The sequence below is a fragment of the Telmatherina bonti genome (assembly GCF_933228915.1).
Source record: "Telmatherina bonti genome assembly, chromosome: 4".
Classification (NCBI taxonomy): domain Eukaryota; kingdom Metazoa; phylum Chordata; class Actinopteri; order Atheriniformes; family Telmatherinidae; genus Telmatherina; species Telmatherina bonti.
Genome location: NC_136622.1, coordinates 24,215,161 through 24,233,369, shown reverse-complemented (window position 1 = coordinate 24,233,369; position 18,209 = coordinate 24,215,161). Strand labels below are relative to the sequence as shown.

Sequence of the window (18,209 nt, the reverse complement as noted above, 5' to 3'; positions counted from 1 at the left end):
CCTGGAGGACTTTGCAGACTTCCTAACTTCACAAAATCATTGGCTTCTGGTTTTAGTTTTTTAGCTTCTCGTGCCAGGGTTCGTCATAGCAAATGATCTGCCTCCATGTAATGCCTTATCCAAGGGTGGCCAGTGTTTGTAGTTTCCCTGCTGCAACATACCTGATGGTCAACACACCTAACAGTCAGATGTGTTGCTGCAAGGAAACTCTTATTGCAGACTGTGGCTCTACAACAGAATTGGTCACCTCTGCATCCACTTCTTTGCATGAATAACTTTATACCCTCTTTTACTTCATCCTTTGGTTTTCCTGTAATCCTCATACCCGGTAGTTTCATTCTGATATATTTACTACCCATCCTCCATACATGTTCAAGCTGTCATAGTCTGATCTCTCATTTAGTCTCCAAAACATCTAGGATATGTTGTCCATCTGAGCTTTTCTTTCCCCATCCAATCTATCATTCTTTGATACTGCCAAATAGAACCTCAAAATTTTAATACAGCAATTTCCAATTCCTCCACCAGTTTTTTCCTCAGGTCCACTGTCTCTGGAACAAAGCTGCACAGGTGTTCCCTTCATTTAGCAAACTTTTCATATTCACCAATACCTTTTTTTTAATTCTAAATTACACCTGACACTTTCCTCCACCCATTCCAAACTGCTTTTATGCATCTTTTCACCTCTTTTCTCACTCTCTGTTGCTCTGGATTGTTGACAAAGTACCTAAAATCCTCCACCTTCTTTATCCACATGCCCCATAACCAAACTTATTTTTTCTCTTGGGTCCCTTTCATTTACATATATGTATTCTGTTGTGCTGCAGCTTATGTTTAGCCTTCTTCTTTCTAGGGCATCACAATTTCATCGGCAAACACCATAGTCCATAGACGGTCTGTCTGGCCTCATTCATTACCATCATGAATAAAAATGAGTTCAGAGGTGGTCCCAGACAAAACTTTACCAGTGTCTTACAGCTCTCATACAAGTCCTGCACCACTCTGATGTACTTCTCTGCCACCACAGACTTTTTCAGCACTTTGCCATAAGCTTTTTCTAGATCTACCAAGGTAGAGGACTTGTCTGACCTTTTCATTAATATCGTCAACACAAATTTAACATCTGTAGTATAGTCAACTAGGCATGAAACCAAACTTTCAGGAAAGAGTTGGCTTATTACAGGTGTATTTGCTTTGAGGATGTTAAAGCAAGTACTGCATCTGTGGTGCTCTGATTTAAAAAAAACAAATCAAAACATCAAATTTAAGAATGTACTCAGTATTTAAACTGCATGATCTCTTCCCACCCAAGCTTGTGCCGAAAGGGCTCATGTAATATCCTTTTGCTAACAATAGAATGATTGAGGACTACATTTTGACAGATCATGGCCGGTTTTATTTTGAGGAAAAATGTAAATTAATGCCAAAAATATGAGCAACATTACTGTAACTATTAAAGCATAAATTGACCAAGAGTGCATAAATAACAGAAACACAGTATTATTTGGGGGGGGGAAAAACATCCAGAAATCCACTTATATTACAGTACAAACCACAGAAAATAAAACAGAACAAAAACAAACACTGCTATAGCAGCACATCCCCAAAAAACCCTCTAGCCCAGCAATCCAACCTTAACTTGTCATTAATTAAATGAGAATACAATGGTTGCAATTTATTATTAAACTTGCTTTATGATCATAACAGCAGGATTAAGCAAACTGATTAAAATATACCAGGATAATATTACGTGTCACAAATAAAAAGTTATCTAATAATGACAACATCACTTAATTGGAAAAGAGGAGAGTGGAGTAAAAGACACACTTGAAATCAACATAATTTTTATGTCCTTTCCAGGTCTTGTAAGACATACAGTACATAAAGGACATAGTAATGTGATAAGCCTATAATCAATATCAAAGAATGTTCAACTTATCAACTACACCACTTGTAATTTTACCCATTGATTAATGCAATTAAATCAATATCTGGTATGGACACAAAGAAAAAAGAAGAATTCTTAAAACATATGTTTAACCTGATTGTGCATCTGGCAGTTTCATTTTACTGTCTTCCAGTAAAATGAAAGTTTCTATGTCACTCTGAGTAGCTTGTAATTCCATTACCCCTTTGGGCCTTGAAAATTGGCCATTCAGAGTAACTTTGGCATGGAAACACTGGAGTTAGGTCAGTGACGCAGAAGGCCTTTCCATGAATACAGTACATGACACATATGTTAATACACACAACCTCACAAATACACACACATTCAATGCATGCAGACCTGCACTGGAGAAAACTACCATACAGTTGCATACACACTATAAAGTACAGGTAAGTAATACGGTATGGGAAAATGTCTCACACAATCTAGTTTAGGCATACCTCTGCATAGTGCCTGAGTCAGAATACGGGCTTGTAGGATCCAAGCCAGTGACAGGGAGAAAGCATTCAAAAACGCGAGGAGTGGACACAAAAAATAACACCCTTTCAGAGTCATGAAACCTTTCCCCCCCTCAACATATTTTTCTTAACCACTGCTCTCAAGGCACTACAAATAGGCGATACTGTGTAAGATCCACTTTGACATGGTCTTGACTCAAACCAATGCAAAAATTGGTTTTCTCTCATGTTCCCATTGTTTTTGGCCTGATTGGGACCTTTTCTTTCTCTTTTCAACTCATGGCACAAATGAACTCCATTTACAACTTCTCGACTCCAAATCCCCATCGACACCCCATCACCTACCCCTACCCTGAAGATATCTAAGCTCTAAAAAAGTTTATACAGATGCCACAAAAATGGCATTCAACCTCATCTATAAACCAAGAAGGAAAATGAAGAAGCATGTGAATTCATTTCAGATCAGCTTTGACTAGATGGCAATTTAGCAATCTGAAATTTAGCATTACTCTTCTGTCTCACCCACAAAAAGACCCCACCCCCCCACCCCAATGGAAGCAGCCTTCTTTATCTGTGCTTTAGGACAGCTCCCTCTCCTTGCAGCACCTATAACAGCACGCAGGGATTCTTCTTCCTATTTTTCTTGGCCTGCAACGCTGCCCTAGTTGCCATCTCAAAGACTTCCCTCACGCCATCTTTGGTTTTGGCAGAACACTCCTGGTAGCCGTAGGCGCCGATGCGGTTTGCCATCTCTTTGCCGTCTTCATATTTAACTGGCTCCTGAAAACAAGTGCCAGAAGTTACAATTGTGGTGTGTTTTTTTTAACTTAAAAAAAAAAAAAAAAGAAAGCATAGTGACATTTAGGACAGAAACCCCACCTGTTTCATTTTAGCAAGTTCTCTTCTAGTGTGGTCATCATTGCGCAGATCTTTTTTGTTGCCCACCAGGATGATGGGAACATTTGGACAAAAGTGTTTCACTTCAGGAGTCCACTTTTCTGGAATATTCTCTATTGTAAGTAGACAGAAATTTTCAATAATTAGTAACATACAGCAATTATCCAAGCCAAGGATAATGTGTTCATAACATGGTGACAAGACTGTTGCTCAAACAACACCTAAACTGTCAGGGCTGTCGACAGAAAAGCACATGAGGATAACATCAGTGTCTGGGTAGGACAGAGGTCTCAATCGATCATAGTCTTCTTGACCTGCTGTATCCCAAAGTGCCAGTTCTACCTAAAAGAAGAGACACAATTAATTTAAATGATTGGATAGTTAAATCTCTCATCAACCGCATTGCACACATGGGTGCTTGTCATTTGCTCAAAATTACTCAGGAAAATAACAATAATGTATTAGTAACTAAGATGATAATTATATCGTTCTTTCTAAGCAAACAAAACAGAACAACAACAAAGGAAAAGCAATCTAGATCATTTTGTGGAGTGTGCAATATGAAGAAGAGCTGCAAGGTTTATCCAGTCTATCTATAAACTGATCAAAACAATAAAAATCAATAGGAAAATACTGTGAACTGTGTAATTTAAACAAAAGACTTGGCAGCTTCAAGTGCAGTGCTTATATATTTTTCAGTGTGCTTTAAAGTAATTTTGCACTGAACTTTCTATTATATAAAAATAAGCATCTGCTAACTAAAATAACTTTGTATTCAGGGACAAAAATGGATACATGGGATTCACAAAATCATTAGGTTTTAACAAAACAAAACTGACAGAAGAGTCATATACAATCATTGTTAAGTGTTTAACATTATGAAATTTTTCGGCGACCCATTTCCCACCTAGATAGTACGTTTTACCCCGTGTAACAGCATCTCTCACCTGTTTTCCATCAACTTCAATGTCTGCCACATAGTTTTCAAACACTGTCGGTACGTAGACCTCAGGGAACTGGTCCTTGCTAAAAACGATGAGTAGGCAGGTCTTACCACAAGCACCATCCCCAACTATCACCAACTTCTTCCTGATAGCAGCCATTTCTGGTAAAAAAAAAAAAAAAAAAAAAAAAAAAAAAAAAAAAAAAAAAAAAAAAACACACATACCAACACCAATACCATATAAAATAAATATATTTACATAAATAAACAGCAACAGAAAGAACAATTTCTTTATATGTTTAATAACCTATTCTGAACAAGGTTAACTGCACATTCAGACGTCTCTGTTGAAAATGGTGTAATTACAGTTTCTACTATACTTCATCAACAGCTTTCATTGGTTGGCTCAAATATCAGCTCAGGCAACGTCAAAAAAGACTCCCTTCATCCATTATATAAGATAACACACAAGTTCAAACTAGAGAGAAGCAAATAGGTAACACGAAAGGTAGTGTAAAACGTAGACCCGAACGTTTCCGTGCTCTGTTCCCAGTCCTACTAAAGGACTGGGCAGTACCATCCGGGCCTGTCATACCGGATGGCATTTACTAGCATGGAAGCTAACGGTGTTTCCCATATTTCTGATAACTGTCATTCAGTGCATCCTCTCTTAAATCGTAGGCACGTCACTTATTGTATCGCTTTAATAATGTTAATAATAATTTGTTCGTAAAGAGATTTAAAAGCTTTCGTTAATTTAAATCACCTTAATGTTTCTCTGTCCGCAGTTCTCTTCCTGACCGACTGAGAAACTCCGCCCACTACTTGTGCGCATGTGCGTGTTTTCTTCATTTGTCAGCGGTTGCGGCATCTTATCAGTGACGCTGATGTTAGTTAATGCATTATATTAAACTTTAATCATGTTTGGTCATATTTTTGGACAGATTGTAGTTCGCACTTGCCCAAGATTGCCTGACTTCAATTCTTCTACCGAATTTCAGTATGCTTTTTTTTTTTTTTTTTTTTTTTTATTCTGAAAAAAAGTATGTCTTCGGGCTGAGACGATATGATATGCTTTTCTCCCGATTCAATTCAATTCCGATTTTTTTGGGTGCTGATTCGATTTAAATTGCAATTCTCAAAATTGTTCGATATTGCTGAATTTTTTTAGACTAAAAACAAAACATAACAAAAAAATTATAAAACTGTTTTTGCTAGTAATTTTTCTTGATTTCAGTTAGAAAAAAAACAACACAGTAGCCAGACCATCACTCTGCTGCTATAATGCACAAGACAAATAAAAAGATCAATAAAACCAATTTTAAAAATGACAAAAATTTTATAGTAGATTAATTTTATTTAACTGAAAAAAAATAGATTTTTTAACAAAAAATTGATTTTTGTTTTTTCGATTTTCCCACCCCTAGTATGTATGTATATATATATATATATATGTATATATATATATATATATATATATATATATATATATATATATATATATATATATATATATATATATATATATATATATATATATATATATATATGAACTGTAGCTTAAACAGACTTCAGTGGGCAGCCATGGGACCCTTTTTGATTATCAGGAAAATTTTCTAGTTGAGAAAAGATAATGCAAGCTCCTATGAAAAACAGAAAAGAAAAAAAATCCTCCAGTATCTTTGGTAAAAGCAGAGTTACTTTTTACTTTATTTATTTTTTCTTTTTTAAAAAAAAGATTAAGCAGCAATTGTGGCATGTACTAAAGTACAGACATGGTCAGAGAGTTTATAATATCACTTACATATAACTAAATTCAAAAGACAGTACAATAATACTGTAGTGGAAAATAAGTGTAAGCATCAGATCTTGCAAATGCTATATAAAACCAGCTCCATATTTATGTTCTCGATTAAGTAATTTCCTCTCCTTACAGTTTACAGAAGCTTTTTTGACTTGTCTTATAGCTTGCTGTCAGCCCTGAGATTTTCATTTATGGTCAAGTAAAAGATGTCACAAAAGTTAAAAAAACAAAAACAAACCAATGGCCCTGTTTTAATGTTGTTTAAATGTTTTTAAAAAAAACACCTCAGGGCTCTTTAATTGTTGCTTTTCATACTTCTGACATTGCCATACGATGTCACAGGGAAATATTTGCTTTTAATCCCTCTGTTCTGGGTTCACATATTTTATACATCAATGTTGCACTTCCTCTTATGTGCCAGCTATCTGTCCTGCAGCATCTTTGCAATCTTTCTTAAAGGCTGGCTGAGGAAATGGGCTTGTTGTCAGGAAGCTCATTTTCACAGTTTTGCCACAATTTTTTTCTTTTTTATATGTTTGTAAAATAAAAAGTATGAGTAAATAATAAAAAAAAAAAAGTTTTATGTTGTGACTGTTTTCAGATCCATCTTTTCACTCAAAATGAAACTTAATAAACGGTGTATATGTATTCATGAAATGTTCCTTAATTTCTATTAAATTCAAAATCGTTTTGTTTATTTAGATTATTATTAGCAAGCATGAATCATTATTATCAGGCTTAAGAGCTCTGCATCAGGTGAAAGTACATCGGCCCTGCCTGAGAACTAGGGCACAAAGCCTCTAGTGCTCCAGTCTGCCTGAAGTGTCTCAGCTTTCGCAGTGAGACGATTCAAATGCTCACTCAAGATTAAAGTCCTTCTCTTTCTTTCTCCTCATAGTTTGAGGGTGTAACCATAGAGTTAAGGATGTGTCTACTGTAGATTTCAGGGTTCCAACACAGTTTCTTCTATTTGTTTCTATGGACGCAGAAGGTAAGGTCGCTCCAATTGGCTGCCTGGCTCAGCCAGTCGCAGGTCTATTTTCTGACGTTGGTGGTGCTGTTGCTGCGCTGGTAGAACAGTACATAGGCTTGATTGGTCTGAAGCTGGTTCTCTGCAACTGGGGTCACACTGCAGGTTGAAAAAATTGAGGAGAATTAGAGTTGTAGATTTATACAAAAACATTATGTAGTTTACAGAACATGGCTGATTAAAAGTAAATGTTACGCATGTGGGGTAAGTCTCACCTGGAATCATTGTAGAAGCACCAACCCTTTTCATCTAAACAGCAGGCTGTGTAATGGCCCATATTCACTGTCCCAGCATGGTTACATATTGCATATAAGTCATAAAGAACTGAGCCTGTTGAGACAAACATTCATGCAGATATTAAGTTTTGAATTACTTTGAGACAATCATAAGGTGGACTATTTCCTCTCTGTAATAAACATAATCAAATTGTAGTTATAATTTAAAATGAGATAAATGATATGAAGTTATAATACAGACACTGGTTTAAAGTCTCACATCCAATTTGAATAGAGATTTTTTAGTATGGACCCTCCTTTTAAGGGCTTTCCTGTAATTGAACAAGCATAATTATGCAGCAAAAAATTGGGATGCTCTAACAACAGATTTCTTCAGTAATTTGTAGTCAGGTCTGTCATTAATTTTGCCATTAGCAAATGAAATGTTGCTTAATCAAGTCAGAACCAGACAACCGACTCAGTCATAGCAGAAGATTTACCTTTTCTAACTTTAAAAGCTCCTGAATACTCCTGCAATATGTTAGCAGGCCATAGTTTTTCTGTATTTCATATCAGGATTAATGTGAGCAGACAGTGCTAGTGGACCCAAACACTGTTGATACAGAACTGGTATGGTTTTTACAGATAGACATATGGAAACCTTTTTGTATTTATAAGTTCAACAGAGCCTCCTCCCTGTTTCGTTCCACAGAATCTATTAAACTGGTAATTTGGTCACCATTAACATTCCTGCTGATTGTTTTATTCCGGTAGCCTACTTGAATTAAGAGCTTCTTTCCCCACTTGTAAAATGTAATAGAACAGCCAACCAAATAGCTTTGAAAACATTTCTCCAATAAAAGTAGATTTTGGGAAGAAGCTGTAATTCTGAAAAAGTTTCTCCTATTTTCACCTAAAACGATCAAATAACAGTGGCTCTGTACTTCATGCCACATTTGGATAGATGACTGAAAAAGTGTCTTTATGCTAATAGATACTGACTTAATGGAGAAATTATCATCCAAGTTTGTTAGCTATTATAGAATAGTCAGGTAATTATTCCTATTATTGATTATACTCTTTTATACCATAAAGGTCCATCACAATGCATTAAATAAATTTGTCATTGTCTGAAATTGTTAATCATGTCATTTATTGTGATTTTTCCTTCAAGATGAAATGGAAAGTAATACTTTACTAATCCCCAGGATCACATAAATGATCATTTTTTAAATTTACTTTTTAAAATTAATAATGCCAATCTAAAATGATTTTAAATTTATTTCAAATTAACTATATACTCTACAGTTATAACTTTAATTATGAAATGAGAAATGTGATAAATGTCATTATCTGTTTTATCACTTAGTTACCTTATACTTTATATGTCAACTAAAAATCCGTCTTATATCTCACTTAAAATCTCATGAAGAAAGTATAAATGATAACTTTATTCTTCTGACTTTTTATGGCCACCCATCTTCATACAAACATAACTGCAAATCTGTGACCAAAATCTGCATTTTGTTGTCATAGTTCTCTTCTAATCACAAAACAACATGAAATGTCACTTCAAGTATTTATTCTGTCTCTTCTTCTAAAAAACAAGCTGATGAAAACTTCCAGATTTACTTCCAGACGTATAAATTATGCATCAACTATAGCAAATATTGAGTTACCACAGTCGACAGGTCCGTAGGGCCCAAGGTCCAGATTGGTAAGTGGGAAAGACACATACACTGTGCTTTTACTGATAGACCACCTTGATGTTGTGAAACGATTCAGATCTGATCAAGTCGGTTAAGTACAGTACAGTTAACACATATGACAAATTTCTGTCCAAATAATCAGTAATCTATTTTTAAAGATAATATCATGCAATTATAATAAACATAAAACATAGAAGGATAAAAAAAAAAAAAAAAAAAAAAAAGTATTTTTTTTATAATGAATAAAATAGGAGTTGTTGCCAAGGATACGGATCACTATAACCCGTGGAAACCTCTGGATGGAGAGCCTCTTTGTGCACTCTGTATGCCTGTTACACCTCTCACACATCTGGAAAATGTGGAAACAGAAAACTCATATTTTCAAACCATTTTTAATCCATGGAAAGGTTGTTTGTGTAAAATGTATCCAGATGTTTAAGCTTTATGGATTACCATGTATTTACATGTTGTTTTGTTTTATCAAATAAAGAAAAGAGTCAAGAAAAGTATTTTCTTTTCTTGAATCTTTGGCTTTGAGAGGACACACCTAAGAACTAGAATAAGTAAAATTGTGTTTTTTTTTACAGTTTGCTGATGATGGTCTGTCATTCATGGGGAGATTTTTTTTCCAACAGATCAACATAATTAAGTTGCAGAACATATGCTACTGGTGAAAAAGAGAAACCCTTTTGGACTAAATGATTTTCTCTGTGGATATCTGTGAGCTTTAATAATACAGTTAAACACACCCACCAGTCTGTAGCTTTTAAGTTTCTGTTAACTTACTGGGGAGTTCTCCTTGTCCAGTTTCTCCTCCTGAGAAAAGAGGTCCAGGCACTCCTGCAGTGTCACTTCCCCTCCAGAGCTCCGTTTGGGGATTGGCAGCGACAGATCACAGAACACATCAAATGTGTTGGAGTAGTGTGAGCAAATCGAGCAATGCAGTGAGCTCCGCAGCTGACCCGAAAACAGGTCTGTTGAGAGGAACAAGAATAATCACTGGCTGTCTTCTGTGAATTTATCATGTGGATAAGACTGATGGAACAAGTATTGCTGGATTGACCTCCTCACCTACTATTATGCTGTCATCTCTCTCTAAGTGTTTCTTCCACATGACAGCTGCCTCCTCTGAAAGTCTGCAGGAGAACAGAAATTAGGGGGAAAACAGCACATGAGGGGCATCAATGTTTCAAGGACAGATTTTTTTTTTTTTACCACATACACACCTAAATCTGGCATATTTTTGCTCAGGTTCCTTCCCCGTTCTTCTAATATTAGGTCTGCGATTTATTTCAGTGTGCAGCTTGTCCAGTAGGAACCTGAGGAATTCCTGAGCATCCTGTTGACTGGGTTACACACAGACAAAAGTGTCTTTGTATCACAATCCAGCTTCTTGTTCATACACACACACACACACACACACAAAGTTTCTATAAGTAAATCTTGCTCTTATATGTTGTTTTGTACTGTTCACTAAAAAAAATGTCTGCCTTTTGTGTTTGTGTCAAAATAATATGAACTATTTTATAGAGAGCAGTTATTAACCTCAAGCTCAAGTGAAATCCACATTCTCACCTGTAACCACTGAAGTAAGGCACCGCTTCTTTGAAAATACTGTAAAACTGGCGTGGATTTACAACCGTGTCTCCTTCATTTACATCCCAAAGGCCAGATAGCACCTGAGAGAAAGCTTGCATTGGAAAGACAGGCAACAATAAGAAGACGGGAAAACCAAATCTGCGAAGAGAAAGCAGCCTGGAGGAGAAAATATACCTTCCATGAGCTTAGCATCTTCTTTGGAAAACTTCTCATGCTTGTAGGACTTTATGAGACAGTAATTCCGCAGGCCGCATGTGTGAGACAAACACTGCACCACTGCATTCAGGAAACACTGATACAAACACACAGTGGAGAGGAAAAATCTGCATCTTGATGCTGAAATTATTTAGCTAATTTTTCCATTTCAAAGTCTTCATCAGTCATCTCTTAACACTTACTGTATTTCCTATGTTTCGAAGGCCGACCCTTCCACTTCCTAAGGTGAGAGGCTCCTTCTACAAATAAAAAGAAACCTCGGATCAGAAATACACATTAACTGCATCTGCAAGTGCTGTACTGTTACTGTTTGTTGATTTATCTGTCATGTGTCCTATTATCTGACCCCTGGCTGTACTGAGACTACATGTGACTGTCTGCCTTCACCCCAACTTGTTAGCATGTGTGTAATGTTGGCAGGCCAGATTTAGCCTTCTTATCTCATCAGCGTAACAAGCAAGGCTAAAACGGGGTCAGTCTCAAGCATTCATCCTATTAGAGACCACAAGGAGTGCTGACAGGTGCATAAACACGTGTGTGGGGGTGCATGTTGTATCTTAATGCAGTCGCGCACTTTCTTTGTCTGTGTTTACATTTGCCTGATTACAATCTCCTTATTTACACTTCAAAGTTTATAATGTATTGTTTTGTCCAAACCTCATTGTCAGCAACCAAGAGCAGGCCCATCAGTGATGTGTAGAGGACAGACTGGGAGATGTCAGCAGTCTCTCTTTGCAGTCCATTCTGAGACACCAGGGTTCGACATAACGCCTCACAGGAGGTCTCTACATTGACACCACTGGAACCAGGCATCCTATTATACTAGCAAACCGTTGTCTGAAGAGGCAGCCAAAAAAAGATCCCAAAACATACAGAAGGACCCCCAGACCCCCCCGCCCCCTCCCCAAAATGCAAGTCTTGTGTTTTGTCCCTGAGACTGGGTGAGCTGGATTCCCTAATTTCATTCACATGCAGATTGAAAGTTGAGCAGAATGCTGTGGTTGTATGGCAGCTGTATGTTCAAGAGAAAAAGTCCCTCGTTTAAAGCCGTGATGTGCAGTGGAGTAGTTTCCTTGATTGTCCAGGAGAGTGAGTGACGTTGGATGACATTCACAGCTGTTAGGAAAACAAAAGGACTTTTAGGAATAAGCACTTATGGTAAAATTCTTTCTTTGCCAATATTAAGTTCATCTACTCCAACTCATGCCGCTAGTGCGTGCAACAAATCTTTGAAAGTCAAGTTCTAACAGAGACATTCATGAATGAAAACATGAACATATGCTCCACCAAAATAGAGACATGATTTTTAGCAGTTCTCCTTCCAAATGTTGATTTAAAGTAAGGTTGAACATTTCTACCTATTTGGTTATGTAACCAAGGAGACATTGCATGTGAGCTTAGCTAACCAATCAATGCCTACTCACTACTGTCTTATGCAGATAAAAATAACGTCCAACAGAGAAAATATGGCTCAAGTAATGCATGATAAATATATTTTTAAATATACAGAGCTATTTGGACTCACCTGATCACTTGTTCAGTCTATCTGTGGACAAACTGTCCCAACCAAAACGTTCCCATCATCTGCTGAGCTGTTAAAAATGCATAAGGGGACGTCTACTGTTTCACTGTGGGCTCGAACTGAAAGTCTACCTCTCTCCCTTGTCCTGTCACCGGTGTCAGAGAAAGACCGAAGAGACAGAGAGAGTGAAAAACAGAAAGGGAGGGAGGATAATCATCTCTAATCTTTTCTCTGTACATCTCGTTGGCTATACATAGATGTGTCATTGAGCACTTTTGCATGAGCGCCTCGACATCCTTTTAAGTGTCAGTTTATTAAAATGCAAAAACAAAGACATTGTACATTGCAAATTCACATTCTGTAATACTGCTTCCAATCTGCACAGTCCTCATCGCCACAGTCACAAAAAGCTACAGAGGAAAATACGCCTTGTGACAAAAACATAAGAAAACAAAGAAATACGAAACAAAACAAAAAAACATGTGCGATATAACTACAATCATATTTTGCAAACAGTTCCATTTATTTTCTTCACTCTTGTCCACAGAAACTCCACAGACCACCTGGTGATAAGTCCGACAGTCAGCGACTGGTATGGTCTGCCATGTCTGTGTCCGAGCTGAGGCTGAGCTCAGCTATGTGACACAGGGCGGGATCAGGGGGAAGGGAGAGCTGCGACTGGCTGGTGTGAGCGGTCCTGTCTCGCGACTGCACAATCGCTTGACGCAGACAGGTGATCCACTGCTGCTTGCTGAAGGAGTCGTTGGCCTGCAGACTGTAAGGGTTGGCTTTGGAGCGTCCCCTGCTGCTCACACGGAAACAATTCTTCACTACAAGAAGCAGAGACAAAAAAGGGAAGGAAGACTTGAGTGAAAACAAATGTGTAGGTTTCAGTTCAGCAAATGTGGTAGAGTGACGTGGCTCACTGTGCAGGGTTGTTCTACGTTATAGTGTAAGTCTCTACAATTTAATACTTGAACTATTTCACTTTATATTGAAAGAACAAAAATAAGAAAAACACAGTTTATTCATAAAACCTTAAAAAGGAAAAAAAAAAAAAGGTCATCAGTTGCAGGATATCATTATTTTTTTAAACTGAATTAATTGGGTTAATTTGGGCTACCTTTATCATTTCCTCCAGTGAAAGCTCCTCTGAAGGTTCCTCCTCCACCAGCTTCACCATCCGGGATCTCCTCCAAGTTTATCAGTGCATTGGGCAGTGGCTGTCGGTACACATGAAACAGCTGCCCGCCATCTCTGTCCTCCCCTGGTCTGGTCAGCACCAAAGCCAACTCAAACAGGAACACATGAAGCCGCTGATAGACAGACAGAAACACACACCATGCAACTGCATCAGCTGCAGTTTAGCCACAGGGCACGTTCAGGATACAGTCAGACAATCTGTTGTATCTTTGCTACCCTAGAAAAATCGATGCTCTTTGATTAAAATTCCCAACAGGTCATCCAGCTGAGGCCGTTTGATGGAACATTAGAGGAAATATGGTGGAAAGTTACCTGTCCCTTATTGTTCTTGAGCTCTCCGTGGCAGTAGAGGAAGCGAGACTGCTGAATCTCTGATAATCTCTGGCTGTCTTCGAGGTAGATGAGACCCCGCCTGTAGAACTGGCACTCTGCCTCCCCTGTCTTCTTGTTCACCTCAGCCACAATACTCTGGATCAGCTCCAACTGAGGTGAGGAGAGCAAAGCGTCGCATATATCGCATTTCGGAAACCATTTTAGTCAGTGAGAAAATGTCTCATGCCTCGTTTGATACACCAAACCAAAAAATAAAAGTCTTGGTTGTAGATAAAAGAAATGATTTATAAATGATATATCTAGCTGGACTAGTGTGGCAGCATCCTGTTTTACAGGATGAAACAGAGTGTTGCGTGTTCAGAGAAAGACTCCTGCAGGTAGTTTAACTACTAAGCTGTAACATCTTTGTCATTTCTTGTTTTACTTGAGCTCATGTATTACAGGCTCTCCCAAATTTCATTTTCAAGCTTCCAGTGACTCATCGCAGGATTACTCCTTCTGGAAATTTATGAGTTTTAAACCAAACTCAACATTCAAGATCAGAGCAGCACACATCATAATTAGAAAATATGCCTGCAGGTTTGCCATGCATGTTTAGAACATTTTAGCGCTTTGAATATGTTTTTAATTACCCTGATTTGTTATCACACACAGCCTTTTGACAAAAAACAACCAGTGTTTGTTTGGGTATGACAAAGAGTAAATTCTGCCCCCAGTGTTGAAAATAATGATGAAACAATTGACACCTCATAGTGTATAAGTTCAAAGTCCGAAAGTCCATGAGGTTATCTTTTGGTTTCCGCTCTCATCTTGTTTGAATCTTGTGTGTGAGAATGTGTGTGTGTAAATACTTTAGATGTGCTCATTGTGATGACTACATGACACCAACTTACAGCATCAGGCAACGTGTCCTCATCCGGGTGTTCTGGAGGCGTGCACTTCTGTATCTCTTTCAACAACAGCGGATATTTCACCAGACGACTTCGGGGGAGGTCGAGAAAGTTCCACAAGTCCAATTTCCTGCTGAAGGAAGACTCCTGGCATAACCGCAAAAAGTGTTCCACTCTTTTCTCATGCTTTTTTTGGTCCAGCAAGGCTTTGGCTCCCACCTGGTTACAGCAATAGGTGACATAGGCTTCCAGACAAGGGAACTGTGAAGAGAAATACAGGAAGCATGACGCATGCAGCAAGAAAAAGGCTGGCATGTGTGTATATATAAGTATAAGTAAAGGTTTCCAAGGAGACATTCACCCAATTCATCAGAGTAGGCCCCACCTCCCCAACTGTCTTCTCTGATCCCCTCAGCCGTTCAAGGCGGCTCAGAAGATCTGGCATGAAGTAAAGAGAAGATAGTCATACTTTTGCTAATGTTCGTATCACTACACCTCAAACACACAAAGAAAAACAAAAATATTAACTGAGCAAAGACAACTTTCCATACCTAAAATAAAAAATGACATCACCTGGCATTTGTCACCTTAAATTGCACATTTAGTTCAAATGAACTGAAAATATGGTCATTTTAACCCCACCAATCCATATTTATTATGTCTTAATGTGTTATTAAGCATTTATTACACAAATGACTAAAACGTTCACAACTTCCTGTTAATTTGGGAAATATTTTTGCTGATATCTAACTATGTATGATTCAGCTGAAATTTGACATGATGGTATCTAACTAATGTTCCACTTTTAGCAAGAGCAACGTGATCAGGAACTGAGTTGTACTCGTGCATAGAAAATAAGACAAAGGTGAGCATATGCAGATCATGGAGAGGATTTACCTTCATGAAGAGGTATCAGTGAGTCCAGAGTACCAAAGATCTGTCCAAGCTCACTCTCTGTCATTATGTCCAACTTAAGCATAGGTTCATAGTACACCTAGCAGGAAAAACACACCGGGGAGAGAGAGTGTACTGAAGTGTGAGAAATCAACTGAAATGCAAATGTTAACGAAAGTTCAAGATATTCTTGGTAAACAAGTACCTTTTTGACCAAGCTGAGGTCATCTATAAGTTGTCTCTCTCCTTGTGTCAGCTCGTAGATCACCTGCAAAAGAGTTCAAGCAGTTTAGCAAATGCAAACAGACACTCAAACATGCCAATGACAACACAATTCCCACAGTTGCATAAGATGTAAAGTGCTTGGACGGAAAACATGAGCTCTCGCAGCTGACTGTTCAGTATAAAGGAAGTTGAGCTTGCTGTGCCAGCTCACATCCTCTTTCATAATACTCATGAAGAACAGCTTCAGAGAAACGAAGAATTGGTGCTCGCCATGTAACCCAAATTAAAACCACTGGCCCGCAAACACCTCATTACTGAAGAAAAAAAAGAAAAAAAAGAAGAAAAAAATAAGAAAGAAAGAGAAAGCCAAGTTGAAGCCCACTGTGACACACACCTCTTGCCGTTTAATTTCTTTTGCTGTAAGGTCATGGTTCTCCACAGTGTCACTCCAGCACTGGCTGTTGCGGCGACGTGGAAAAGATGAGGGTTTTGTGCGGGAACGCAGGGGAGCCGGGGGCAAAGGTCGAGTATCCGTGCGAAAGCTAATAGAACGCTGTGAAAAGAGAAAACTTGTTTATCTGCATGGAAAAGTCATTCAGCAGGTCATTTTGTGCAACAGGATGGTCTTTTGTGCATCGCTACCGTGATAGACTGCCCAATGCGAATCAGAGTGGGTTTCTTCACTGGGGTTATGACACCTGTTAGGCTGTTAGACTTCCCCACAGGTTTTACTCTTTTATTACTGGGCTCCTGAAACAGAAAGCAGCTCTTAAAAATACGAAACCAGTATAGAAGGATTACCCCCAAATCTTTCTTAACTACTCAGAGCTTCTAAACTACTGAATGTATGTGGCTTCTGGTAGAGGAACACCTCACCTCTGAATCCTTTAAGTGGTCAGACTGCATTTCATTTTCCTCCTCTTCCTCATCATCCTGATGTACAGAAAAGGTTAGACATGATAGAGTGGAGGAGAATGGAAGAATAAGAGATATGTCAAGAGGGGTAAAATTGGTGCAGATCTCTCATTTCCTGTGTGAGTCAATGAGGAAGGAGGTTCAAACGAAGCCTCAGTAGTTAAAAGACAAGATGTCTGCCTGCTCTTTTTCTTTTTACCCAACAAACCACATATGCTGCTGTACGTTTAACACAACAGTGACAATGTCTGGGACACTTATCAGTAAAAAAATCAAAAATGAATTAATACAGAAATTTAAAAATGTGTTAGTCAAATCTGCAATGCTGAAAATATCAACTTAAAAGCAGAAAGATGCCGTGTAAACATGTCCAAGTTTGTGAAGCAAAAGAAAAATTTAGAAGCTGCACAGCTGAACAAAATGTTCACATCTTATGTCAGCACTGCTCTAAGCATTGTGGTCACAAAGGTAAGGTTGACTAACTTCCGCTTGTTACTGAGAAATGCAAACATGTCTGGTTCATCTTAGATTATTACAAACCTCTATGATTCTGATCACAGGTTCAGGGACTGCATCTTGTTTTCTCTTCTTCTAAAATGAAAAATGTGAATTTTTGTTTAAAAAAAAACAAAAAACAAAAAAAAACATTTAAAAGAATGTGTTTGAAATAATCGTAAAGTGGGTAGCTTACCCCGGCATGGTCACATAGGACAGACTGAGTCTCTCCTGACCTAAAATCACAAACATTCATACAAATTTTAAATTCCTTTGCTGTTTCTACATTTAACTTAAAGTGTAATAGTACTAAAATGGCTTTTGTTTTTCCTGCTTTAGGCTTTGTAAATCCATTTTTGTTCAAAATGACAGCACTGAAGTCTTTGAGTTTTAGAGTTATGTGAACAAACTTCAAACCAATCATTCTTCCCACTTGGTTAAATCATACCTGAAGCTGATTAAAGCCTCATCTCAACAAACATTTGTACAAATTACTTAAAAACAAATTGTTACTTGCAAAAAGGTAGCATACCAGGAAGTCCTCGCTTCGCCAGTCTCCTCCACTTCCATCTTTTCTCTTCAATGCATGTTCAGAAACTCATGTTTTTCTCAAATTTAAAAAAAAAAAATTGAAATAATCCAAATTTACAGCCGTCTCTTCAGTCAGCGCCGGTGACCAACTGTTTGCATTGCAATTTAAAGTTCAGTGCTCTTTCTTCCTCATCTCACAGTGAACCACATCCTCTAGGGTTGCACATAACTCATGTATCCGCTCTTCTCAGGGAGGGGTGCTCAAAATTTCACATTCACCTCTCACTGCAACCATCAACTGGTACGTCTGACTTTTAACAAAGCTGCATGCATAAAGTGCTGTGCTATTGCGCCATTGTCTGCAGTGAAACACAAGCGAGAC

The 18,209-nt window shown here is 38.0% G+C and overlaps 3 protein-coding genes across 4 annotated transcripts; all 3 read right to left on the bottom strand.

Annotated features, from left to right (window-relative positions):
* Nucleotides 1-2,969: 2,969 nt before the first annotated feature.
* Nucleotides 2,970-5,066, bottom strand: LOC306755328 (transforming protein RhoA-like). Of its 2 annotated transcripts, none has more exons than XM_079239682.1 (5): nt 5,013-5,066; nt 4,251-4,408; nt 3,525-3,645; nt 3,286-3,416; nt 2,970-3,186 (listed from the first exon to the last, which is right to left on the bottom strand). In XM_079239682.1, exons 2-5 carry the CDS (start codon nt 4,404-4,406, stop codon nt 3,013-3,015), a joined length of 582 nt encoding a protein of 193 aa, XP_079095808.1. In that variant the 5' UTR covers nt 4,407-4,408; nt 5,013-5,066; the 3' UTR covers nt 2,970-3,012. The 2 variants fall into 2 exon arrangements, with proteins under 2 accessions (XP_079095808.1, XP_079095809.1); XM_079239683.1 differs by lacking the exon at nt 5,013-5,066 and adding an exon at nt 4,613-4,985.
* A 1,865-nt stretch (nt 5,067-6,931) lies between these two features.
* On the bottom strand, nt 6,932-11,632 carry usp21 (ubiquitin specific peptidase 21; the record flags this gene model as incomplete). The annotated part of the gene is made up of 11 exons (XM_079239631.1): nt 6,932-7,179; nt 7,296-7,410; nt 8,975-9,082; nt 9,275-9,353; nt 9,791-9,978; nt 10,076-10,140; nt 10,231-10,350; nt 10,580-10,694; nt 10,778-10,895; nt 11,002-11,058; nt 11,477-11,632. 11 exons carry the CDS (start codon nt 11,630-11,632, stop codon nt 7,086-7,088), a joined length of 1,215 nt encoding a protein of 404 aa, XP_079095757.1. The 3' UTR covers nt 6,932-7,085.
* A 1,199-nt stretch (nt 11,633-12,831) lies between these two features.
* Nucleotides 12,832-17,868, bottom strand: arhgef3l (Rho guanine nucleotide exchange factor (GEF) 3, like). Its single transcript, XM_079238761.1, has 13 exons — nt 17,829-17,868; nt 17,493-17,532; nt 17,342-17,392; nt 16,763-16,819; nt 16,529-16,636; nt 16,281-16,439; nt 15,867-15,929; nt 15,665-15,761; nt 15,129-15,205; nt 14,771-15,028; nt 13,857-14,027; nt 13,465-13,657; nt 12,832-13,171 (listed from the first exon to the last, which is right to left on the bottom strand). Exons 1-13 carry the CDS (start codon nt 17,864-17,866, stop codon nt 12,924-12,926), a joined length of 1,560 nt encoding a protein of 519 aa, XP_079094887.1. The 5' UTR covers nt 17,867-17,868; the 3' UTR covers nt 12,832-12,923.
* Nucleotides 17,869-18,209: the final 341 nt, after the last annotated feature.